This window comes from Lampetra planeri, unplaced genomic scaffold, assembly GCF_965212315.1.
Source record: "Lampetra planeri unplaced genomic scaffold, kcLamPlan1.2.h2 scaffold_724, whole genome shotgun sequence".
NCBI classification, from domain to species: Eukaryota; Metazoa; Chordata; class Hyperoartia; order Petromyzontiformes; family Petromyzontidae; genus Lampetra; species Lampetra planeri.
Genome location: NW_027615546.1, coordinates 5,352 through 32,676, shown reverse-complemented (window position 1 = coordinate 32,676; position 27,325 = coordinate 5,352). Strand labels below are relative to the sequence as shown.

At 46.9% G+C, this 27,325-nt stretch overlaps 2 protein-coding genes and 1 pseudogene across 2 annotated transcripts; 1 reads left to right on the top strand and 2 right to left on the bottom strand.

The window, feature by feature from the left end:
• Positions 1 to 2,440: 2,440 nt before the first annotated feature.
• On the bottom strand, positions 2,441 to 17,944 carry LOC144741804 (F-box/LRR-repeat protein 7-like). The gene is given in 9 exon segments (XM_078624306.1): positions 2,441 to 2,563; positions 2,565 to 2,680; positions 2,683 to 2,893; positions 2,896 to 3,006; positions 3,008 to 3,118; positions 3,120 to 3,181; positions 4,102 to 4,722; positions 14,491 to 14,580; positions 17,893 to 17,944. Coding segments are annotated over 9 exon segments (1,497 nt in total).
• A 1,855-nt stretch (positions 17,945 to 19,799) lies between these two features.
• Positions 19,800 to 23,748, bottom strand: LOC144741802 (mediator of RNA polymerase II transcription subunit 1-like; annotated as a pseudogene).
• A 2,412-nt stretch (positions 23,749 to 26,160) lies between these two features.
• Positions 26,161 to 27,091, top strand: LOC144741803 (ras-related protein Ral-A-like). The gene is given in 7 exon segments (XM_078624305.1): positions 26,161 to 26,274; positions 26,355 to 26,563; positions 26,711 to 26,820; positions 26,823 to 26,884; positions 26,967 to 26,975; positions 26,977 to 27,003; positions 27,005 to 27,091. Coding segments are annotated over 7 exon segments (618 nt in total).
• Positions 27,092 to 27,325: the final 234 nt, after the last annotated feature.

The window sequence follows — 27,325 nt, the reverse complement described above, 5'->3', positions numbered from 1 at the left end:
CTGCCCAGGACTGCGTCTGCAAACGTGAAGTGGGAAAGTGTCCCAGCTGACAACCGCCACATCTGGGTTCAGGAACGACAGCGTCCTTGATGGAAGCCTGAACTTCAGACGGATGAAGTTTGTGAACACGGGCAGCGCGCCCGGTGAGCCCCTGCTTCAGGTGATCGCCAGCAGGAGACAAACCCCCGCCACCGTCAGCGTGACACCTCACCACGGGAGGAATAGAACACCCTGTGCGTGCAGACGCCATGGCGAGCTCACACAGTTCCTCCTCTTCTTGTGCCAGAGGTCCTCAGGGGACACCTCAGTTATATGATCAGATCAACAGTCTTGTCTGCTGTGACAGAACACAGACCTGAGAGGGTTCTGTGTGAAATCATCTCTGGGGTGTGACGCTGGCATTCACACACTGGATTCATGTTGATTAAATTTCCTGCAGAGAACAGAAGAGTTTTGTTCCCATGAAAATAAAAAGGCAACTTGTTTTTTAAGCTTCTATTCAAGTACACGAGTTTGCCCTGACTTCACACCACCAGCATTTGGGGAATTTTCACACTGCGATCTGAACTTCACCCGAACGTTTCTCCAGGAAGCTTTGATAACAGTTTCTCAGAGCTTCTCTCAGCCTGTGTGATTATAGACGTCATGATGTTTTACTGAATGAGGTCTTAGAAAAATAAAAACCGGGATTAAATGAAATACAACAGCACAACCAGGGGTGTCATTTATTTATACAACAGAACTGTATATGTTGTATCAGGAATGAACTTGATTTGTTTCTTTTACCATTTAATTTCCTCCACCAACAAACAAAAAAATAGTTCGGCAACTACAACTAGCTAGCTAGCTAGCAAGCTATTTTGTCTTAAGTTCGGTGTTTGTTATGAAACTGTGAAAGCAGTTCACCGTTTCTTACAGAGTTAGTTTGCTTTAGTAATACATGTTCTCAGCCAACAGGACTTTGATTTGAGCCCGCTCACACCGGTGTCCGTCACCAAACATGTCCGTGTAGCAGCGACAGCAGCAAACTACAGTTCTTACCTGATACAACCGTACACAGCTGCTCCTCCGGTCTGCACACGCAGGAGAAATTTCTTTCTGTTTTTGTTTTTTTTTTTTCTTCCCAGGACTGAAGTTGGAGCTCTGGAGCTTCTTTTTACTCATTTCACCCAACATGCAGCAACGGGAAACAAGTCACTGGAGTTCAAAGTGGTTCTGTGAGACTCCGAAAATTCTCTCCACTGTTCTACTTTTAATTAAATTACAACTTCAGCAGCTGCTTGAAAATAACGCCTTAAATGACGAGTATATTGTAATATATTTATTTAAACGTGGGTTCAATGCTCTCAATGCATCAAATTGTTGGAGTTCAAAATGGACGACCTTTTTAGTAATTAGGGCAGCTGCGGGAGTGATGCTGACGGATCAGTAGCTGATTTACCTCGTTATATCATCAGTCAGCACCAACAACAAACACCCCTGTGCAATGGAAATGACTCACTGATATTCTGAGAAAATGCTTCCCTTGAGATTCTATTTCTTAGCTTTTCAGGAAAATTCCTCGAAAACCTGTGATTCTGACAATTGTGGTCAATTAAGGTCGGTGAGGTCTCTGTTGCTGCTTTTAAAGGAAGAATTGAGAACCTCTGGTGACCTCTGATGGCAATCCAGCGGAACTGCAGTAGGTCCCTGAAGTGGAATTCTCCTTTAAATCATGAAAATCTGCTCAAATCCTACATATCCATCTGAATCAAGAAATATTCAGTTATTCAAAGCTTCAACCATTTCCCCCTCAAATTGTCTTCATGCATTCACTGCACGCGTACAAAGTGAGCGTATGTACTCCCACTGCAGATTTTACTTATGTGATCGTGTAAGTATGAAACTCAGAAACAAATGATTTGTAAGAACTTTATTGGCGCAGCTTTAGCAGCAATGATCAATAAAACCATTACCTGTTGTCCAATAGGAGAGAGCATCTGGGTAGTAATAACCTTTGACCTCAGCTGAGGCGATTGTCAGTTGCATAAAGTGCACATGCACATGGATATGGAGTATTTGGTTTGACACATTCGTTAGTCTGAACCACTAAACTGTATAAATAGTTGTACTGATGTGTGATAATGATGCTTCAGGGATGTTAGACAAAAGAATATATTCCATGCTTTGACATTGGTAACACTATTGACTATTGAGTGCTCGGTGACGTAGCATGTTCTAACGCTGTTGAAATGTGATCTTTAAAAAAAAAGGAAATACTGAAAGGCTGTACTTCTCTGGGTTTGTTTTTACAGATAAATACATTAAATACATTCTACAAGAGGACAGCATGAGCAACTACCAGGCATATGGGGAGACGGCTGGTCAGTATTGCACATGAGTTCTGACACCTAGCTGGAAAATTACAACATCCATTTGTCAATCCGAGAAACTTCCTGTGTCAATAGAAAGCGGGATTCGTGTGCTCAATGACACAGCGTCGGCAGTGGCGCCTGACGAAGCGCAGGGCCTCCGGCGACACCTCACAGTCCTGCACGTTGAGAAGCTGCAGCTCGCAGCAGTTCCGCAGCCAGAGCTTTGAGACCTCGGCCCGTGACGCTCTCGCAGGCCCTGAGACTCACCCGCCTCAGGCCTTGGCAGTACATCGCCAGCTGCTCCAAACCGCTGTCCGACACCAGCGGCATTTACCGACGTCCAGAGATTTGAGTTTGGGGCAGCTTCTGGCCAAATGGCCCAGGCCGTGGTCCGTCAGCCCCTCGCAGCCCCTCGCGTTCAAGTAGCGCAGTCTCGGGCAGTAGCGAGCCACGTAACGTATCCCCACGTCTGTGATGCGGGTGCAGTGGGCCACACTCAGGTAGCGCAGGCAGCCCTCGAGTCGCGCGACCTCCCGCAGGACCGAAGTCCCCCCACCAGGCGACAGTCGCTGAAACTGAGCTCTCGGATGGACGGGCAGTGGAGCGCCAGGTGGCGCAGCGCCTCGTCCGTCAGTCGGGTGCAGCGGCGCACAATACAAGTGTGTCAGACGAGGGCAGTGGGAGGCAATAGTTCGCAGCCCCTCGTCTTCCAGGGAGAAGCAGTCGGTCATGTCCAAGTAGTGGATGGAGATCTGCTGGCCATGGGAGAGGCGACAGCTGCAGCGAAGCCTCCTGGGTGAGGCTGATGCACGTCACCTTGGAGCAGCCTGGAGGAAACAACAACAACAGAAGTTATTCATTAAGTGTAGGACGACTTCGCTCTGCCAAGTTATTACAAATAATTCCACTTGAAGGCGCCAAAGATACAAATGCACTGCGTGGTTTTTATTATGATTTTTATCACCAAGGAGGTTATTGTTGTTTTTGCTGGCATTTATCTGTTTTGTTTGTTTGTCTGTTTGCTAAATAACTCCAAAGTTGTGAATGTATTGTAATGAAATGTTGAGTAACTGCTGCTAATGGACCAGGACCAGATAATTAATTTGGTGGTGTTCTAGAACCATCTGGGTCCAGGAATCCGTTAAAGGATTCTTCTTCATTTTCAGCATCTGTGTCTAGTACTCCACAACAGCAGCAGTGGACTGTCACTGTGGGCCAGTGGTTAGTGGGTCTGTCTGTTAACACACAGGTCGGGGTGTGTGAGCCCACCCAGGGACATTTTACTATTGAACAGAAAGAGAAAAATAGAGATCAGAGGTAATGATTTGTGGAATAAGGCTGTTAATCATTTTTTGTAACAGAGTGATGTTTGATGGTCAGTGAATTTATCAGAGGAGAGCAATGAATGGAGGACGATGACACTGGGTGAAATGATCTGAATGGAGGAGTTTTTTTTAAAACTTGATTTCATTATTTTCCAATTTGCTGAAGGACATTTTCGACAACAAGGGTTTCTTGTGGTGCTGATGGTGCAGACATTAACTCTGCCAGTCCGCTCGGATTTACGTCTTAATGAAAGCAGCAGACCGCTCCTCCTCACCGGGCTGAGGTAACACAGACTTTCCTCTCCCTCATAGGAGCTTCGGTTGGCAGAGCATCTCCTGCTCCTCTGACGACTCTACCAGCTTCAGACACAGATGAGGAAGTTGCACGTGTGTGTGACACACACACTGGTTTTCATTGTTACCTGAGAGGTTGAGGTGCTCCAGGTTGGGGCAGCGGGACACCACCTCGAACACGGCGTCGTTGGAGATGTTGTAGCAGCCGGCGACCTCCAGGTGGCGCAGCTCAGGGCAGCACTGAGCCACCACGTGCAGCCCGCGGTCGGTGAGCCTCTTGCAGCCGTTGACCACCACCGTCTCCAGAGTCAGGCACACGTTCGGAGTGTCCTGGCACAGCCGGTGGGTCAGGACCCGGATGGCACGGTCGGCGTGAAGCAGCTCGCCCGTTAGCCGGACACTGCCCCACAGCCGAGGGTCCCACGCCACGTTGTACCAGCGGCGGCACACCCGAGCGCAGCGGCACAGCTGATTGGTGGGGAGGTGGGAGAAGATCTGCAGCAGGGCGCTGTCCGGGAGCAGGTCGACGGGCGGGTGGTGGTGGCCTTTGGAAGGGCGGGAGCGAGGGTGGGCGCCGGGCTGAGGGTGGACGACGGCGACTGTTTCGGCATGAGCGGAGGAGGAGGAGGATGAGGAGTTGGTTTCATGGCCGTTGCTGGAGAGGGCAGGTGAGGAGAGTGAGGAGGACTTGGACGGCAGGATGAGACCCGGACTGGGGGTGCTCAGTGTCCGCGTACTCGAGTCCAAACCTGAAGTCGATTCAGACGTGAACAGAAAAACAAAGAGGACATTTTTAATATGATTGAAAAGAGACTATGAATGGCGACATTTGAACTGTGAATGTGGAGAAAACAACAGGACAGAGGTGATGTACCGCAGTACACATCGCGGCCAGCAGAGGTCAGTGTGAACGGATGGAGAAGGAAGATGAGCTGACAAACGTCGTGGAGATAGTTAAAAAAAAGCGAGTGCCTTCGTTCACTCGACACCAGCACAGGCTGAATATCCTAAAAACAATTGTACTGTCATCTCAGAGCTGGAGAGAGCAGCTCGCCGCGGTCCAGTTTCCATGCTATAAAAAATACAGATCTCGAAGAGCAGCTCCAGTGATTTAATATTGTAGTTTGGAAAGTCACAGGAGACAAATTAAAAGTAGAATTACTGCCTCATGGTTGCAAGAGAGCTGCTGGTAACAGCCAGAAAAGTGGTTTTGCAGCAGCATAATGATGCCACGTTGACCTTTTGGGAAAGAAAACATCATTATTTCATCCTGTTGGATGTTTGTGTGAAATGTTCATCGACGGATTCTGACCTTTGACCACCAGATTCCAATCGGGTCGTCCTTCAGAGTGGATGTTTATACCACTAAAGATATCTACAGACACCAGTCTGAACTACTTATCTGAGCATTGTACAGTTTCTGAGACATAAACGCCACATTTAATGTGGTAATGACGAGTCTACAAGGATCTTTTAATTTGAAAAACCCACAACACACAACGCCTGACTTCCTGACCTGCTCTGTGCAGTCTGATGCCGCTTCAGTCAAAAATAGACAAGATGCATATTTTAGTCGCGCGACGAGCAGCTCAGAGACACTTCGCAATAATTGTCTAGGAAGGGCGCAGCCCACAGCTGCGTCGGAGCCAGAGGGACGGACCCGGTGGCAGTGAGACCGGCCTGGTCCGGTTTCACACAGCTCCCTGTGACCAGGATCGTCTCACCAGGCTGCACAAATCTGATGCACCCAGCCCCAGCTGATGAAGACGCCTCCTCCTCCTCCTCCTCCTCCTCTTCTACGATGACTGTTTATCTGTTATTCATTCATCTGTGCTGCAGAGAGCAGCATCACATTTGAGTGCGGGGAGAGGAACAACAGACGACCACATTTCCACACGTTCTCTTATCATGTTTTAGGGAAAAATGTATGTCACATCTATCTTCTGGGACCGTTTGATCAGAAAATCTGTGCAGCTTCAAAGCGAAGAGCCGCTGTGTAAACACAGAGGCTCCCCCCGACATGTGCAGCCCTCCGCCTGCCGTGGGATCCGATTCCCAGGATCCCGTGCTGATGTTACCAGCATCTCCTCATCTTGGACTGGTCCAACCTGGACGTTCAGGTCGTACCATCGCCTCTGTCCGTTCGGCTCCAGGGGCAGAACGAGGATGTCAATCAACTGGATGCAGAGGCACAGTTCAGGTTAACCCTTTAACACCGACAGTAGCGCTGCTCATACATCAGTGCTAGCATGCTTTGGAGTACCGTAATGACTATTTGCACCATCAGAAAACAGTTCCCGAAAACTGAGAAGTTTCCCTCGGTTCCTCTACCTGGTGTGAAGGAGCTAGGAGAAGGAGGAATCTTCCAAACGACACGGCGCCTTCATTCGCCTGCAGACATGGTGAAGGTGTCAGTGTATTTCATTAGCTAACACATCACACCGCTCACGCCCGTGATTCCAGTCGCAGTCCGACTGTGAGGCGTCCAGAGCGACTCGTTCCACACAGTAAGTCAGCGTCCGAATGACTAATGGAGCGTGTCCTGTCTGTCAGGTGGATTTGTGAGCCGGGACAGACAGCTGGACGGTGACATCCTCCTTTCACATCTGTATTCCAGACTCCAGGCTCTGATGACATCCACAGACCCGTCCTCTCAGGAACACGCATGCACAGAACTCACAGCAACAAGGACAAAAACCCAACAGAGAGAGAGTCACAGCTTAGACATGTGAAAGCAGCTGGTTTCTGGAGAGCTGTGGTCGACCTCCGTTTGGATCGGACACGTTCTGACTGGAGCTCTGTCAGGGATTTCTTCATCTCACTTATCTTGCCTGTGTTTTTTTCTTCTTTTTTTTTTTTGGCTAACACTGATTTAACAGACTGAGGTCATTGTGAGCATGTCATCTATTTAGAATCTGTCACGTTTCTGGATCATTCCAGTAAATATTGCTGTCGGGTCCTTTTTACCCGGCATGGACGTGGCACTAAGTACAATCACATGTCACTCATCAAATGTTAGTAAATACTCAATTAAACATGGACGGGGGCCTGCTGGCATCCAGCAGAAGGCCCAGACTTTTCCACTGAGTCACGTGCGAGTTAAAGTTACATTCACCGAGTCTTCGCCTTAACCCTTCAACACCGACAGCACATTGACGCTAGCAACTATATATGCAACTATATTTCAGAAAACACTGATCAGTTCCTGGGAGCTGAGAAGTTGTACTTCACAGCCAAGTTTCCATCATTGCGGTAATGATTTGCTGGCTTCAGGTAACTGAGTTATTCAACCATTTTGACCAAAACTTTACACATGTGGTGAAAACGCATGAGTGAAACAAATGACGCCCCTCACTGAATGACTTGGGTTCAGCATCTGTTGCCCCCTGTTGGCTCGAATGCGTACGACACGCTGGTCTCTTCATGTGCCGACCGCTGTGTCATACTGTCACTGTTCATCTGAGTCAATCAGTTCGTCACACATCCAGCTTCACTCGCAAGATTCTTCCCGTCACATGTCAGCGGAACACTTTCAAGCTGACGAAAAACGGTCTCCATGACAACCGGGCAAGCTCATGTGACGGGTGCAGCAGATGATTGTTTTGTCGTTATGTTTTCATTAATCGTGGACAAGTTACGAGAGATGTTCACCGCCGTGCTGTGGATGTATTCTGGATTGGTCAAGCTCAAGTGTTGTGTTTTATGTCTGTGTTTTGTACACCAACGTGTCATTAAAAGAACCAGTGCAGATGCTGGAGGACTCAGTATGGTTTCGGAAATCAGAGGAGAAACAGCAGAACATCTGGTCTTTACTCTGGACACAGAACAACGGAGCTGTGGTGAAATGAAAGCGATACTCATGCATTGTGAATGTGCACACAGCCACAGCAAGGCATTCTTGGCTGAAATCATTTGCCACTAATACCCAAATCTATGTGGATCCGCAGCACGGCGGCAGCAGGATCCCATTAACATCAGCTCCTCTCCCGAAACACATCTGGACGCTGCTTTGTTAGAGGACTTTAATGTAAATCAATCAGTGACCGGCCAAAGGACGAGATGAAGAGGTGCAGCTGGATGTTCACATGATGTCCAAATGACATCGGATGAATTAAAAGTGCAGAAAGATTTAATAGAATCGGGGCAAGAGAGGAAAGAAAGAGGGAAGATAAATTGGCAGAGGAGGCCGCAGACTTTACCAGAAGCGGAGACAAGTGCACAGGCAGGGTCGCCGCTGACTCGGCCTCCGTCTGGTTATGAACTAAAGCTACAGGGATTCTGCAGCGCTGTGAAGTCTGCTAAGACGCGCCTGGAGCGCGGAGGATCATGACTGCTGCATCTGGAAGAACAGACCAATCCATTACCTCAACGCCGTGAGCCCCGTGACATCTCTGCTCGGCAGGCTCGTCCCTGCCAAGTCCGTGACCGGGTGTGGTGCGGCGCATGACAGAGAATCAGACTTAACCGCATCCCAACGTCTGACGACCGGTCGAAAAATCATTTGGGATGAATCCAGTTGTCTCTGGGATGACGAGAGGGAAGCTGGTTTTCTCTCTCCCCTCCTGGACACTTTTAGCTACCGCAAGTCCAGCTAGCCTGCACATGGCGTCCAGTCGGGTGGACGGTGGCGCCAGGAAGTCGGTTCACGTTAGCTAACAGATGAGATTGGCGAGAATAGCTAGCACAGGCTTGGTCTGCTTGTCAATCATTGGCTAATCCATCAAATGAGATACTGATCGCCCCCTGGTGGTTGATGTTGGTCAGAGGAGGTGAAAAGAGAGCTGAGACAAGGAATCACATCAGCAAAATAAGTTTAAAGTGTAAAACAGGTGGCTGTCTGAGCGGCTAATAAAAGTCAACCAGGCAGCAGGGATTTGACGGAAAAACAATCCGAAGCAATCGATTTATCAGCGCTTTTGTGCTCCACTTTTTTAAATGAAACATCCAACTCCCAGGATGGAAAACATCTGGGTCCTGTGGTGGGTTTTATTGAATACATGGAAGTTGATATTAGCCGACAGTGTGTCGGCTGCGCTATCAGGAAAGCCTTCACTACAGGAAGGCCTTACGTCACTGGACGGCCTGGAAGACAATGGGGCCTTGCTGGTGCTTTTACAATGTGAACACTTGGACAGGAAACAGACTCTCCAGCTTGGCAACCCCCCACCGCACCCTCCCCCCGTTACTCGCCTTCATGTGGACAGCAGCTCTTCTCACGCTGCAGATTCTTTCCGAGGCAGAAAACATACATCAGCGGCTGCGACACGCTTTCCCCTACGACACAGAGTTTCCTTCAGAGGGATTTCTCGTCTTTCCCTCTAATGTCTCCACACGCACTCCTGAGAAGGTCAGCTGACACCCCCAGGCCGCGGAGGGCTCCTCCTCTGACATCATCACGACACATCAGCCTTCATCAAACGGACCCAACATGGCCGACTCATTTGCAGGGTCTCCTGTCTTAGTCGAGTGCGCGACGGGTTGAGCGTGACCGTTAACGGACGGAGGACAGCGGCAGCACCAGTCCCAGCGCCGGCCCGAACGTTTGGCTGTGATGAGGAGCAAATGGAGTGATCTCATGTGGTCGAGGCAACAGAACAAGGGAAGCGCTGGAACTCCTGCGGTTGTAAACTACTGGAAGACTCATCTTCCTTTAACTTTATTAAGTAGGTCCTCTTCAGAAGATCCTCCATAAAACCGCACATGAGCAGTTACTTTAGAGCACTTAGCATAACCGTGTCACTGCATAGATTCAGTTTTATATGAGGCATTTATCTTTGTGGATCTGCACCGAACAAAAACTGGACAGAAAACCCTTCGCCAATGTCTTAGTGGGGTGTTTTTGTTTTACATCCTGGGCTCTGTTGTTCATCATGTGCTTGACTTACAATGATTGATATGGACTGAAAGTCATCTGTCAAGCGATAAAAAACACTTTTCTGTGGCTACAGAAAAAAAAAAGAATTATCCATAAAAAAACAATAGATGTTCGACTTTATCTGCTGTCAAAAAAATGATTACATATTTCAGAGAAACATCTCTTTTGTAAATGTTCCATTACTGATATGAACCTCAAACTGTGAGCTGATTCCTTTAGCTTAGCATCAGGTAATGTTGAAAGTTAGAATGCTAACACGCTAAGCTAACAGCTAAAGCTAACGACATGTTAGCGCTTGTTGTCCATTGACGAATATTTCATCCTTCTCGCCTCAAACTGTCTTGATATAAGAGTGAGGTGATTCCACACAATCACGGTCTTTTCTTGCTCATGTTTGTACCATTCCATCTTCAGGCCGCAACTTCCTGCTGACGTAATGAGACAAACCGCAGAGGGAACGTGGTGGAGGTTCATCTGGTCAACAACTGTGGTCACATAAAAGTCCAAAGCCCCGGCTCTGGTTCGGGACGCCGAGTGTGTTTGGGGCCCGTGGCAACATTCCCAACTGCTGTCCAACACGACGGCTGTCGTACAAGTGGGTAATGTGACCCCGTTGGAGAAAACGGCAGAGAAAACAAAGAGCACGGCGGCTTCCTCCCCGACACAGTTGTGAGACGGTGCGCCCGGCCCGGCTCGGCTCTGCTCAGCCTCCTTTCCCCTCCTCCTTTGCTGAAATGCTTTCACTTGTTTTCTTTTTTCTTTCAGCGCCTCACTCTGTGCTCCCTTCGCTCAGATTTCAGGAGCAGTCGAATGGAAGGGGGAGGAGCGAGGACAGCTGATGGAGAAAATCTGGGGAAAATAGCATCAGCGTCCTTTTCCCTTCTGTGTTCTTTGACTTTTTCCAGTGAGATGTATCTCATGAGAAACAGCGCGTATTTGTCTAAAAGCAGTCATTTGACTGGGCTGGCCAATGGGACTTTTTAAGTAACCACACCATTGATCAAACTAATTTCCTTCAGATGCTTCATGTAAACAAAGCTCTCTGCCTGTTTGAGACCTTCCAGCACAGCTGTGGAGCTGCAGAACAAACGCAGCACCGGCTCAGAGACGTGCTGAAGTCCAGACGACTGATAAAAGTCACATTTATTGTGTCAGTGGACAAATAACAAACATTCTCATTTGCCCGAGCTGGACGCCAAGGGTGAAACGCGATATATTTGAGAAACGCGATTCGGTTTAAGTAAACGCGGATAAATGTGTCGTCGCTGCGTGGATGAAGTGTGAGGTATTTGTTGGCCGTGGGAGGGCGGAGATGCTGTTGCCGCTAACACTGCGGGATATTTAATTGGTGAAATACTTTGAGGCCTGACGCACAACTGCTCATCACATTTCACTCATTGAATATTATTGTTTGCAAAAAAAAAAAGTCTCTATGTAAGCAAAGGGACACACAAGTTTTGCTCCACGACTCTCAAAGTGCTGAGTCACTCCAACGTGAAGTGAGAGCAGGATGAGGAGGGAAACTAACTTGTGCTTTCGGCGCCACTAACAAACATTTTCCAACACAACGTTCAGGAGTCTCCTGTCTGTCGTGGTGTAAAAATAAAGTTGAATTGACTGAGATCAGGTGCCATCCTCAGCAGCTGTTGTTTTATTGGTTCCAACGTTGTTTTTTTAGTTCAGAACAGACTTTCAACATCAGCCTGGTCTCAATTTCCGGTCTTAGCGATTTGCTGCTAGCATGAACAGAATCCTGTTGCTCATTTGTAACAGATCAGATAAGATCTGTGGACACTTACTGAAGGATCGAATGAGAAGAAAAGAAACTATCTCAATTAATTAATGCGTTAATGCAGCATGCAAGAAGACACATGTCTCAACTAATATTAGCTACATAGAAACGGGAAAGATTCTCTCTCCTGCAGGGGGCGACTCCAGCGGGAGGGGCGGATTTGTTCTTGTGTCCGTCGATCGTCTCAAACTGACGAAACCAATGTGTGTTGAACTGTGGCGCCACCATGAGGTCGTGTAAATCACAGGATGGAAGCGTGGAGCAACATATCCATGGCAACCACCCACTTGTCCAAATATGGTCCCTTGGGGCTCCCAAACCCAAGATGGTGACGACCAGAACACACAAAATTAAAGGCTTCAAAGTGGTAGTCCACAAACATGATGGTGGCTACGTCCACTTCCTTTATACGCTCCACGGCCTTGCACCTTGTAGATGTTGCAGATTCTGTCGAGATGTGACGGGATCGGTGTTTTTTCGGGCCTCTTGAATGATGACAGCACTAATTATTTTCATTCCTGATGCTCCAGTAGTCTGATCCAGACGTGTCGAGTAAACTTCTAATGATTATAACCAGGGAACAGACGGAAATGTGACACTGCTTTTAATTAACAGAGAGCTACAAATAAATCCTGACATGTTTACAGCGTCTGTGTTATCGCTGTAACTCTGGCGGCTTGGCAGACGGAGGGGAGGTCGTCATGTCGACTGCTCTCACCGTTGGATCTCAGCTCACGGTAACCGTGAGCGACCTGGACCATCAGAGCTCCAGCCGATGGAGGTAGAAGGACACAGCCTGTTTACGTCCTGTCACACGTTCTCCAGGTACCCTGAGTTCCGGTGGAAACCCCTGGAGGCCCCAGACGGGGTCACTCCAGCTGGGTGATACTGAGTTTCATCCCCCAGGACGGATTTACTGTCCAGGCCTGTACTTTTCAGTCTGCAGCTAATAACAAACTCAGCTGGGTCGGGCCGCCACAAGCCTGTCTGAATGATAAATGAAAACAGAGACACACTGAAGAAAAAAAAAAAAGCCAGATGACTGCTGCAGTGTTTCGGGGAGGGGTATGTGGATTTAGCGGGAATACAAGTTGGAACAGCACATGAAGACAAGCAATCTAGTTTCCATGTGATATTCAATCCTGGTGTCTCTGGTTTGGATTTAAAGCTTTGAAGAAAAGAGTGTGGATCATCTGAAGGAAGGAGCCCTCAGAAATAAGAATCGAGCAGCGAGATGTGTGGGAATAAAAGATCTGAGTTCTGAACTTTGGGGTGACGCTCCAGAGAGCCACGGTTTTACCTCCTGGAAGTTGGTTAACACACTCATTTAACTCGATGCCGGGGTACACCTCATTCCACTTCTGACGTCAGTGTGATCGGCCTTCCGGGGCCCATGCAGCTTCTTGCCCGTTGATCCCAGTCAAGTCTCCAAAATGTCATCTGCCATAACGAGCGTGAAGCCCCGTAAATTCATTAGCCAACCAATAGCCGGCATGTCAGACGCAATCACCGGTTGGGTTAGCGGTTAGCAGTTAGCATGTAAGACCTTATGAGCTGCTTTGCTGCAACCACAAATGAAGAATTTGATTCCGTATGAATGTTGGCTCTCCTGTGGTCATGGATCATCGAGTGGAATGAAAACAAGTGGACCGCTAAGCAGATAACGTACCGACATCCATGATGCTGGGACCCCAGACACGGGGAACACTGGCTGTGTGGTGTAAACAGAGGACCACAGGACCCGCTGGGCTACGGACAGTGAGAGGGTGTGTGTGTAGTAAGGCCTTTTTATGGGGGAGGGGGTTCGACTGCGGCCGTGGTGGTTCCACACGATGTAATGACTGCCACTTAGCACGGAGAACAAAATAACACTTTCAGCTGTAACACGGACTGGGAGCTACTGGCCGCCGTCTCCAGTCAATCAGCACACGTTGTTCGCCAAGTTCAGACCGATTATCAAATTACCCACGATGCTCCAGGGGACACGTCCAGTAGCTCATCGACGGACAAGTGAGTCAGCATTCCCAAGCTGAGGCGAGTTTGAGCTCACAGGAGGAAGGTACAGCGAGAGGACGCCATCAAAACAAACTAACTGACACATGTTTGCACCAAACGGACATGTTTGACTGACGCCCACCCCCCCCCTCACACACACGCACACACACACACACCGGTTTCTGTGAGAAGCAGCCTGAATCCATCAGATGAGTGACAGCTACAAACACAGACTCGAGCTGCTCTTTGTTTTTTTGTGTGCAGCTCCAAACCGCAAGATTACTATATTCGGCCCCGGCGATAAAAACGATAGCAATTACAGCTGAGTGAGAAAAAAGATGGAATCGTGTTTATTGTGTCAGGACGATGGTCCGTTGATAACACGATGGAGCGAACACGGCGTACACGCCACATCCTGATGTACTGTATGTTTGGTCAGCAAATACAGGCGACGTTTGAATTTCAAGATCCGCTACCGAAAAACACAGAGAACTGGAAAAATGGGTTCAACACAGGAGCGTAAATGCAGCGTCAGTCACATGGTGCACACTGGCCAATGCAATCACACAAGTCAACACTTGAATAACGACAAAAACACAATGCGCTTGTTGACGAATACGGTTGACTTTCACCTGTTGGTAGCGACATTGAACCATGTTTCTACTGTGTGTTAAAGGCTGAAGAACGGCCTGATGGGAGCTGTGTTTGTTTTCAATCCAGCCGAATCCCTGGAACACGCAGGTTTCTCTCCAAAAATAGGCAGCGCAGAAAGTGGATGAGGAAGGAAAACGAGGAGTGGGAGAAGGAGAAGAAGAAGAGGAGGGAGCGCTGCCTAATGAGCACCAGATGCTTTACCTTCGGTGGCAGCCACATTCTTTGGAGCTTTGGTTGGTGTGTGATCTGTGCTCGAGCTGATGTCAGAGGAGATGCTTGAGCTGCCTTTACCTGCAGGGGGACACAGAGAGAAAACGGCTGTGACGTCGACCGATCCAACTTTATCGCTTCAAGACCACATAGATCACGTTGGCGGTCTTCTGTGTGAACTGGATATAAAACCCGTCACTCTTCTCACTCTCTGATGAAGAGTTAGCGTTGGCACACGCGCAGCGTCTGCAGCTTTGTTTGAAAAAGTGTCCGTTTTTGACATTTGTAAAAATAATAAAGTCTTTTATGATCCTTCGCAGCCTTCACGGAGGACAAGTGAGGAGGGCTTTTACTGAATCTTCATGTATTTACAACTTATTTACTGAGCTCAGCTTGCACGATTCAATGTAGGTCTTTTGTCAGGGTGCGTAACTTCAAAGCCGTCTTTAAATGTGTGCCTTTGCTGCTGCAGTGTGACCGTCTCATCCGCCGTGGTGGCTACACGCTGTCTGAACACTAGTTGTTTATGGGATTTCAGTCCTCTGTCAGATCATAAATGTAGCTTTGTGGCTTTCCTGAGACTAAGTATGTGCTGTTCACCCATCACAGCAGGCTGAGGAGGTGTTCCCAAACGGTCGCGGCTTCATGCACGTCAAGTACAGCCGGCTAAACGGACAAGACAGCTCCTGAAATAAGTCGCCAATGTGGAAGACGGCGGTGGCGGCGCCAAACGGTGCACGGATACGGAGACCTACGACGGCCACCACAGTAACTAGATGAGAATTATATCTGTTCCCTGCAGGACTGAGACCTGAAGACACGCCCCCGAATGAAAACGTGAGAGTAGATACATTAAAAAATTTTAAAATGTTGAAAAAAAAAAGAAAATCTATTTGTGTATTTTATTTTTAATCATTTTTGAAAACTCAGACTCGGAGATGTCTGATCCGTTTCCAAATCCACCTCTGCTGACTGGGCCACAGCAGAGCCTCGGATGAATCAGCTCAGGGTCTCTGCGCTCAGCGTGAGGAACTCTGCGGGGCGTTCAGGCTGGTGCATGTGGATCTGTGCAAGGCCAATTGTTTTCTGGTGTTTTGTGGAAAAACAACTTTGAGGAAGGCTCCCGCTTCCTGACTGATGCTTACATAATGTGTTGGTGGAGAGTATCTGACTGATTGCAGGGTCACACGTGAAAACAGATTTCCAAGGGTCAGATTTCAAATGTGAATCTGTTTTTAGACAAGGAGCTGAATCGATGTCACATGAACCAGTGATTGTTGGCTGCCTGTCCCGTGTGGTGTGAAGGTCATTCATAGTCTGATCAATACAAGGTTCTCTATCGGCATCGCCCGCACGGCAGTGATTCCTCTACAGCCTCACAATACAACATATATCACAACACAGAGGAAACAATGCCATGTGCATGGTGATAGAGGCTACTACATGACGCAGTATCATGTTTCAGAGGCCACAATATGATATATATCGTGATATTTATATTATATATTGTAGAATATATAATAATAACAATATATCACATCTAATTATTACTAGTATATAGTATAAATATCATCATATATTGTGAGAATACTGGTACAGAGGCTATGGTATCATGTTTTCAATAGTGATTAAGTCTGGCATCAAATGTAACGCCCACATAAAATGAATCACTTTCTATTCACAAAGCAGCAGTAAAACATCACTGTCTTCCGTTTTCAAAGTCTTCCATAACCTCAGAGCTGTCCATTGTCCTTCATGCCCACAGTGGGTTCGTCCACCTTCACAGGCTGGATCTCCTCTTTGGTGGAGCTGCTGCACATGTTATTTTTACCGTCACGAGTTCCAATCTTTGTATTGACTTAGGAAGGGATCACGCTGGAATGTTATTTATGCAAACATTTCTGCGCCGGAGACTGAGACGGCGGTGTGGCCCGGCCACAGTGTTCCCGAATAAGACGTGTTGGAGATGAGGCGTCAGATTGTGACGTGAAGGTGAGCGTGGTGGAGCTGACATTCCAGGATCTTTAATGCAACGGGCGGAGATGTTATCAATATTGTGGAATGAGAGTCTTGGATTATGGCTATCATAACATCATAAAAAAGGAAAGTTTCAAGTTGTCTCTCTCTGGATTTAAGCTGCATTCCAACTGGGTGAAACCATTTTCTGAGTTCGTCTGCCTGCTCAGCTGCCAGATCCACCTTACAAATTGTTTCTTTTTATAGTCAGACACATTATTGATTGTTCATTTTGTCAGTGTTGCTGAGTTACTCTCAGGAGAGGAGATTTGGACCAGATGTCTTTGTCGTTTCAGGATGATCTATGCTCGTCAGATTAGTCTCGTCGCTAGGCGAATCTGTTGTTTTTTTGTTTTTTTAGTTACCTAAAGACATGTGTCAGTATCTAGGACTCAATTGGCGCGTCTAGAGGAAGGACATTTTTCATTAGTAGATCTGCAAAGGATGTTTTTGTAGATGGTCCTGTCTACACACACACACGCACACACACAGTCACAGGAGGTTTTGTGGGTCGACCCATCACAGACTGTCACACAGATTCAGGACTGGGGACAAAAATGTCTGGAATTGTCTCTTATCAAGATAAGAATGACAAAGTGTCTGAGCACCCATGTCCTTTGACCCACATCCATTAACCCAGGGAGACACACGTTGGGAAGCAGAGCTGCCATAAATCAGACTTTTGGTGTGATGAACCTGCTGAACTGCCTTATTACAACATCTGTCGGCATCTCTGAGAAATAACACAAGTGGGAAATGTGTAGTCTTTATCACAGAAGAACTGCAAAAGGTTCCTGGGTTAGATGAAGTCCACCTGCTTTTTTACCAGGTGCTAATGATGCTAACGTGTACTCTAGTGATTTCTGCTAGATACACAGACTTATGTGACAATGCTCCACGTGTTATTCATGTTATAGCAAAAATAATTGGAGCACGGTTGAATGAATTCTTGATATTTTAAGTTCACTGATTCTTGCAAAGTACAAGTAGTAACATATTAGGTACATTATTGATACACAAATGCATGCATGTATTTTGTTAACGTCCATTTTTTAACAAATTAAAAGTTTAACATATTTAAATTACGACCACGAGACGTCTCCATCATTCCCGTTGGATACAACGAATGTAACACATTGCTTTAGTCACATTGCTGTTATTGTCTCTGACCTGCAGATGTGTGAAGGGAAAAGTTACTTTAATGACCAGAACTGGACGAGAAAGAGAGGACTCCCTGTCAGTTTCAGAGGCACAACCAAAGAAAAAAGTCCAGCTCCGTGCGTCTGGACACCAGCAAGTCCCACAGCCTCGTTGTACTTGTGCTGAGTTTGAGCAGAAACTCCTTTTTTACTCGTACAATGAAAATGGAACACTCACCTTCGCTTCCGTACAGTTTTCCGTTGTTCGCACCCCATCTTAAAGAATACATACTCCAGACGCACGAAGCCAGGTTAACGGAGGGGGTGAGGTTCCAGACCAACGGCCAGTCTTTCCATGGAGGTCCGGCAGACAGCGGACGGCTGTGCGGGGCTCCCAACTCCAAATAGTTAATCCAGATGTTGGACGCAGGACGCCGCAGCTTCACACAAACCGACAATCCAGACTGGAGCTTCCAGCGGTGCAGTCCGCTGATATCCCAACATCCCTCGGAGCTGTTTGGGAGCTGGAGGAGGAGGATGTGGTGGTGTTTTTTCAAACAGGGAACTTTGTGAGGAGTAAATGGTAAGCAGCTGTTTATCAGGAGCAATGTGGGTAATCACGGCGGTCAGACGAGGGAGAGAGGACGAGTGGATTTGGATTTAAAAGAGACCGCAGACCAGAGGGGACACGGGGGGACACGGACCGACGGGCACGAAAACTGGGCTCACAAACTGTCGGATCACAGCTCGACAGCTTTCCCTCGTTTTCACGCGGAAAATAAAACACAGAAATGTTGTAAGAAACGGGATTCATGTTTTGTAAATCACCATCATCGTCGTCAGTTTTTTGTTACACATGCTACTTCGCCCATTCTCCGTCTACAATATCTTATTCTTAATTATTTACCACAAAGTGCTTTTTAAAAAACCGCAAACGATGACTTCAAATGTACAACCGGTAGTTCATCCTCCGCCCCACCAGGGGGCAGCAGAGAAGTAATAAAGTTGGGCGTTCACATCTTACGACGATGAGCATGGAAATGCCAACTGACATGAAAAATTCAAAACTGAAGTTGAGCTGTTGAACTTATATTTAAGCCTGGTCTTCATCTAGTTCCTGACTCACGCTCTGACTGCTGGGAATGTTATACTTTGATAAAACCACTGAAACAACCGCTCAATCTGTAACTGATGTGTACTGAAGTGCATCATCACCATATGAAAAAAAATAGCAGTACAGCTAATGGGCATATTAGCAGTATGCTAGTCTGTGTAACTACTGTTTTCTCCACTTCCTATTTTATTTTTTATATTGGTAAACATACCAATATTGTTAATTATACTCTATCCTAAAAACTCTATACTAAAACTTATACTAACAGTATCCTTAACAAGATTTCATTCTCTTCATGTTAGCAGCACAAACGGTACATATCTCATACTCAAACCATTTGAGTGAATGTTTTGAGAATGTCATTTTTGTGCATTTCACAGCATTCAAGGTGAACGCTAACGCTGTCTTTCATTTGTTCTGATTAAAATTACTTACTGATGAACATTTCCTCTGCAGTCCTCATAGCGGCATGCTTTTTCCAAACTCACTCCACCAATCAGAAGGTCCCACACAGGATCTACTCAGTATAAAAAAAAGGCCTGCTGGAGGATGAAGGTTTGAGCACACAGTCTATGAATAGCAGTCATACAGGTCATTGGATATCTGAAACCGCAACAAACCAGTTGCCTAGTGTTGATGGACTCTCTACAACACACGCACACACACACACACACAGTATTTACAACACTGGGTGACATGGTAACGTGGTTTAAACATACTTAAATTGTGTAATAAGATGCATGAGTTTGGTTTCAGCTGAGAAGTACAAACTAATGTACCATGGAGAAGCTCTTTACGCAAATATAAAAACGTAACTGAAAACAGACATTGACTGCTCAAAGCAGGAAAAGCAGACTGATGAGCAGCAGCTCTTCCACCAGTTACTGTCTGAAAAGAAGACTTATCAGTCAACATTTAGTCCTTGGCATCATTTACGCACCCAAAAGAACAATTTTATTGCCAAACTTTTACTCTTATGAACCAAATGTGCCTTGACCATGACAGTTTCTTTATTAATATCCGCATCTAGATCAGTTCTGACAATTGGCTGTTACTGGTTGTGAAAACGCAGCGACAGGAGCGGAGGGGTACAAGTTGACAGCAGGACTGACGTTTATTTCAGGGGGAGGTTCGGTACTGGCTACAGAAGCGGTACAGCAGGCGGACACTGCAATGGCGTCCTCTGGTACAGCGAGGATGGTGGCACTAGTCGGAGCTGACTGGTCATTTTCAGCCTGCGCAGGGGTCACACAGCCTTCAGGAACAGAGGCGCAGTTGATCTGTTCGAGCTTAGCGAGTAACGCTTGAAGGGTCAGAGGAACGGACATACACCTGTGGAGGACACAGGAGATCAGGACGTAGACTGAGACGGGAAAGATGATTAAAACTCCACCTCTTCAGCAAGGCGGAGAGATATTCATCCAAAGAGGAATGTTCGTTTCCGGCTCCAAACAAACTGCAGGTCATCTTCTGAGCAGTGGACACGTCCACCAGCACTGAGGACACAAGACATACCAGACAAACGCATCTGGAAAGATCCAGCGCTAAAGAAGAAAATTATATATTGGAATCAGTCCCATACTGAGGGAGAACACACTGGGTGGGATTAATGGACATCAGAGAGTTCGGACGCCGCTTTGGAGTTGTTTTTTTAGGGCGTGGACTGAAAAATACCAGACTTATCTATTAAATCAACAACTGTTTAGATCATTTGTGTCCCCCCTTTTTTAGTTCAACATGTCTCAGATGGTGAGGCTCTCGGCCGGCCGACATCAGTCTGATCAAAAAGATTCTGTGTGAGATGCTCACGGACGGCGAGGCCCTTGGCGTCAGGTCGCTGGAAGGTCACAGAAAAGCTGCTGTCAGACTCCAGGAGGACTTCAAAGTGCTGCTCGCTGCTTGATTCTGGAACAGTTGAGTGTTTATTCTTTTTTTGTATATTTTTTTCCTGCGAACTTTCTTTGTAAACACACCTGGACTTGCACTCATGCAGCTTCTCAGTAAGGCGTTGATGGCACACTGATGGCGCAGCAGCTCCACCAGCGCGGGGACATGGGCAGGATGGGTGAAGGGAATGCTATCCATCACAGTCCCTCTTGGGGACGCCGCTCCGGGGAATATATACCTATGTGTCACGTCACCAGGAAGAGGCTGGAAAGGAGAGAGGGGCTGTTGTTTACCTGCAAACCTCTTTCTCAGTCACTGTAGAATGCACATACCACAGTGAAAACAGCCTCCTGCTCATCTGATGAGCTGCTCAGCAGAAGTTGGGGAAAGGCCACCCCCTGCAGGTCGACATCAGTTACTGTCACATCTTAAAAAAAAAAAAACAGCATAGATGAGCTCTAAAAGGAGGAAAGAAAACCTGTGAGAATGGTGAAATGTTACCTGTAATTTGCCTGATCTTGTTGACAAATGACATCATCATGGGAACTGCCGGCTGCAGTTTGAGCAGGAAGCACGCTGGCAGCATCTCATGTGGCATCTCAGTCAGTGGTGTGAACACAGGATGACTGACAGAATCATCATACACACACACACACACGTTCAGGTCTGCTGCAGAAACTTCTGCTGATGTGAAGGGTTAAACATGTTACCCCTGCGGGTCCAGCTGGAGAGGCAGCGGGATCGCAGGCTCCATCTGAAGCCGGTGAGGAACGTCGGTGGTGATGACAGCCACCTGGGCTGCCTGAACAGCTGGAGATCATAAAACGGTCACTTTACGTGTGTGTCCATCAGTGTGGTTCATTTAGATCTTCTATTGAATGACTTCGTGTATCTTACAGTACTCTGAGGGTCCAGTCGGGACCATGTAGAACTGGATGTTCAAAGGACAATCTGGAACAAACGTCTCATCAACGCAACAGTTGACACAGGAAAGAGGACGTGTGTGCTTCTTGTACCTTCCTTGGCAGCTGTTAGACGTCCAACTCTGCTCTCATTGATCGTCTCCATTTCCAGGTCACTGAAAGGAACAAAAAACAACAACAAAAAACCCATAACAGTGCCAACAGTGCCGGTTCCACCGTTTGTCCAACATTTCTGTCACCCACCTGGTCAAATGGGACATTTCCTCTAAGTCCTTTCCAAGACACTGCAGCGACGTGAAGAGCTTGAGTTGGATTTCGCTGTCGACAAAAGAAAGAGAGAAGAACACGTCAGTGACGGCAGGAATCCCATTCGGTGTTGATGAATCCTGCTGACTGATTACGTGTCTCCAGGGATGTTGTACTGGGTGAAGACGCCTTCCAGTTTCACTGAGAACTGTGTAAACTGTTTGGACCTGTGTGGGCGATCAGCACGTGAGCATGTAGGTTCGTCCTCATATTGTAGGAGGTTTTAATTCACCTGAGCAGCTTCAGGAAGGACTCACTAGACTGAAGGACAAAAGTCATTTCATCAGCATGCACACAAACAGAGGGAGGGCAGCGATACGTGAGCTGGAGGCCCACTTACGACAGGGGATCCTCCGTGTGGCGCCACTTTGACCTCGTCCACCTCGCCACATGGTAGCAGCAGCACCTCCAGGTAGAACAGGTCCGCGGTCAGGTAGCATGTAGACTCAGTGACGTGAAAGCCCATCCTACACACACAAAACGTTAAATGACCGTGTGCAAAATGACTTATTTAACATGAAACACTTGCACTTGATATATCATAATGCTGTAACATTTCAAATCACGCACAAACAAATGCTGCATTGACTCTTTACCCTTGTTGTTTGGCGATCGCTTCCAGACGAGACCTCATGGCGTTCATAGAAGACACTGAAATATGCAGATGAACTTTATTCAAAAAGGATTGTCATCATGACTTTGTGTAACTGATCATGTGGATCAGTGAGTAAACGTTCCACAGCGATTAAATGTGAATATTGCTGAACAAACTCATCAGTGTTTGCACATAAACTCTTTGGACACATCCCCATGTCCATGTTTACCATTGAGCGCCCCCTGGAGTCGTTCCAGGGACCTGACCAGCGGCTCACAAGGTTTGGATTCATCTCTGGATTTGTCCTGATACATGAAAAAAAACAACAACAATGGTTGGGTTGTGTGACAGTGTCATCTTTGTGTAAACGGCCTTCACTTCTCCGCCGTCCCTGAACAAACACTGTGGTGCTTCAGTGTGGAGGCTGAGAACCTGTGTGGGACACTGACCTCTACCCTAATTACCTGGTTTTCAGCAACTCATGGCGAGCCTCTGCAGCCTCATCTCTTTGGACCACACATCACCTCAGACCACCATGTAAACACGTTTCTTTAGCAGACTCTGGAGACTGACCGCTGCCAAACTTTACGTCTTATTAATCACAAATATTATGTGTTCTGCTGCTGCGCCCGTGACAAATCTAAAGAAAACTTGCACTCGCAGCCTCTGGGCTGAATCCAAGCAAAGATGTGTTTAATTGCCAGCGCACAGACAGCCCATCCAACAACAATGACTTGAATGTTGGAGCACGGATGAGCTCATTCTCAGTGCATCAGTGCATAGTCACTCATTAGTATTCACCACATCTGGTCCGGAGCCTGATGAAGGTCCAGGAGGCTTCAATTACAACAAATAAAGCGTCTGCCCATGAGTGAAGTGTGAACCCATGAACGATTAACCTGGGGCTGGGTCGACTGTTATTGCATTCATCACTTGTTAACACAACTTGCTGGGTTGCAGTTCGACTTGCAGTGGAACACTGAAGAACAACTGAAGACACTGCTCCGAGTGGCGAAACGTCTTCATGCAAACAGCAGGTCCAGTTAGTTCCAGTGACCTGGATGACTAGAGAACCCTCACAGGCATTTTAGACACAACATCCACAAAGTTTTAAATGGCCTCAGGTGCTGGTTGGATCCATCATTTGGACCTGTGACAATTAATCTGATGGTGAATTCACTTTACCATGCATCTCCGAACAAGCTGGAAAGTTTCACTCCAAGTCTTCTCAGCAAACTTCAGGTGCAGGTCAGAGATGATGGATTTCATAACTTCACAGACACAATAAAAAGCACTAAATATAACCCGGGCCAACAATTTAATAGTTAATTTAGTTGTCATTTCAACGAACATAGTGGAAAAAAAGCTAAAGGATAAGAAACAGAGTTCTACACCTTAACTTTAAAGCAAATTCCAGGCGGCTATCAGGTAGAAATCCCCTGTAGGTCAGTTCCTCTTCGGCTGACTCAACCAACGTGCTAATTTATAGACAATCAATTATGTTGTCACGTTCTTAACACCGCCCTTTATTTGTAATTCACCGAAAACGCAAGTCAAGACATCCAACCTTCGGTACTAACTTGTATATTTAGTCAGCGTATGACTAGACACATTACACAGAAAGCAAAAAGTGGCCGTTGGTTCGTTCTCCAGGCGGGCGTTGTCAGACGGAGCGAAACAAGCCCGCAGTCAGTCTGCTGCTAACACACAACTTACAGCCAGCTAGCTAGGCAGCTAGCCATGAGCTAACAGGCAGCTAGCAAGTCCGCTCACAAACAACTCAGCCTTCCCAGGGTGGATACTCTATTTTACTGGTAGGTGATGTGTGTCTCGCCGATGTTGGCTTTTTCTTAGTAGCCGGTTCCGCTGCGACACGTATCAGTAGTGATGATAAGGTGTTCTTTATCATTTGCTAACCTATTACCTGTATGACCATATTAGCCGACTAGCAAAGAAGCTGCCGGCGGTTTGGTCGGGTCGACCGAACATCTGTTGCTTTTTTTATTAATTGTTTGCGATGTGTCCTTCATATATTAGCTGCTGGCCTCAACTAGGTGCATTGTTATTACTATTATCATGAACTGTTAGCCAACCAGCTGGGCAGACATGTTAGCCACCACCGGAGGAAGCTAACCCGTTTACCTGCCACTGACAGGTCACCAGCTAACTTGCTAATAAGTTCCACTTGATTATTGTGCGTCGGTATTTGGGCTGTTAATGACCGTACCAGTCAGATAGTTAAAATACACAGTGGCCCAGCTAGCATACTGTCAAACCACCCGACTGTGCTGAACGTGGATTGGTATTAGCTGTCAATCTCATGTTTGCTGATTAATTAGCTGGCTGGTTTTATCCTCTTGAACATCGCCTTGCTATGGTTTCCTTTTCTATTTTACAAAGATAGAGAAATATCCACGTTCATTTCATCAGCCTCCACTGACGAACAGTCAGGTCTCATTAAACTGCCATGTAACTGACCTGTTTGGACATCAATAAAAAAACCAATATACTTTCAAAACAACAGCTCATCATCTAAATCTACATAATAATAAAAATGGATAGGGTCTGTATGGGTTTGATTGTGTAATATGTAAATATCAGCACCATCAAATCTAGTGACAGTAAAAATGCCTGTTTTATATGGGAATTGCAAAGCATTTATTGATATTGAAATACCATTATTGTAGGTGTGTGTGTGTGTGTGTGTGTGTGTGAAGGAGAGACAGAGACACACACACATACACAAATGTAAGGTTTTCTGCCTGCTTGCTCAGTGCAAACGATGATCCTCTAACAAAGGCTATTCACCTTCAGGGAAACGGTTGCAGCCATGCAGGTGTCAAGTATTCGTCCTTCCTGAAATTCCAGCCCATTTCGATCCTCATTTTGAGTCAATAGTCATCTTCCTCTGAAGTTTCTCCTTCTTGTTCTCAGCAGCATTACATGAGTTTGACGTAATCATTTTGCAATGGGCCAAAACAGAGATGAGTTCTGACTAAACCTGAGATTGAAACCACTTTTGAGCTGCAAATAATCTCTATCCCCAGTCCCTTGTGATCGCCTGCTACCTATTCTCTGTCTGTTTTGTCTATTTCCAGTTTGATTTTACAGCTAAAACCAGATTTGAATGGCCACTTAATAAATGTAGATACTTCTTTATTTGTACACAGTGACTGATCTGAAGCAAAGACTTTTGATATCGACTTTTGATATAACACCTCTTTTTCTTAATTTGTATAATTAGCGTTTGTGTGCATTTGCTCGATCGTCTGACGTTTGTGTAGGCCTGAGAGAGAGCAGTCCTGTCCACACATAGGCCTTTTTAATAGCTTTTTCATATGTCAGATCTTCAGAGAAATACCGTCAGACGTTACTGAGAACTGTCTCATTCGGGTGTGAAATGATCTTAGTGTGACTGTGTGCACCGTTGTTCCACAACCTGATATTGAAAGCGACGCCTTAGCAGCTGCAGGGAGGAGTGGACTATAAAAAAAAAAAAAGATTAAAAAGCAGCGTGTGTGCTGGTGGTGATTATCGTCCTCATCCTATTTGCTCTTCTCTCCAGGAATCATCTCCTTGCAGCTGGTGTCGCTCTGATTTTAAAGCCTCTATTTTACAATTCCTTCCTCTGCTCTGGACTTCTCCCTCCCATTACACTCGGATCTCCCGGTGCACAGAGCCATGGCAGCTGCTAAACCCAAAGGGCAGAACTCGCTAGCCCTTCACAAAGTGATCATGGTGGGCAGCGGAGGAGTTGGCAAGTCAGCCCTCACACTCCAGTTCATGTACGACGAGGTGAGCCTCTGAAGTCAGCGGATGTAGTAGACAATCTGGGTGATTTTCCACTTAATCACGATTATTGCCCCGACTCACAGTTTGTCGAGGACTACGAGCCCACCAAAGCAGACAGCTACAGGAAGAAGGTGGTGCTGGACGGAGAGGAGGTGCAGATCGATATCCTCGACACAGCTGGGCAGGAGGACTACGCAGCCATCCGGGATAACTACTTCCGCAGTGGGGAGGGTTTCCTCTGTGTGTTTTCCATCACAGAGCTGGAATCGTTTGCAGCAACAGTCGACTTCAGGTGGAGCTTTTCAGCACATTCCCCTCTGCTTCCTGATCTCCGTCCTACACAGTGTTTGAGCGGGTTTACAGTAATGGACAATAACATGAGGTTTACTTTAGCAAGCAGCGTGTTTGTGTACATAATTCATGTTTCCCTGTCCTGCAGAGAGCAGATTCTGCGAGTGAAGGAGGACGAGAATGTGCCCTTCCTCTTGGTGGGAAACAAATCAGACTTGGACGACCGGCGGCAGGTCAGCGCCGACGAAGCGAAGGCCCGCGCGAGCAGTGGGGGGTTTGCTACGTGGAGACCTCTGCCAAAACCCGTGCCAATGTCGACAAGGTTGGTCTGAAGAAACACGCCGTCTGTGCCGCTCTCCGCAAAGTCGAGGGGTTCACGTGTGTGTCTGTGTGTTTGCTCTCAGGTGTTCTTCCGACCTGATGAGAGAGATCCGGGCGAGAAAAAATGGAGGACAGCAAAGAGAAGAACGGGAAGAAGAAAAGTAAAAGTTTGGCCAAGAGAATTCGAGAGAGGTGTTGTATTTTATAGTGCTAATGGAGAGCAGGGTGGCTGCTTGTGTACAAATACATTTCTCAGACTATTGCATTTATTTTGTGCCCGTACCTGACCATGACTTTCTGTACCTGGTCTGCAGGACATCTGACAGCGTGTCAGAGAGTAGTGAGGTGGCACTCCATACACCATTTATAGCTCTAACTTTTTATGTGCTGACACTCCAAATAATTGATGTGTTCTCTCTCTCTCTCGCTCTCTGACTCTGAC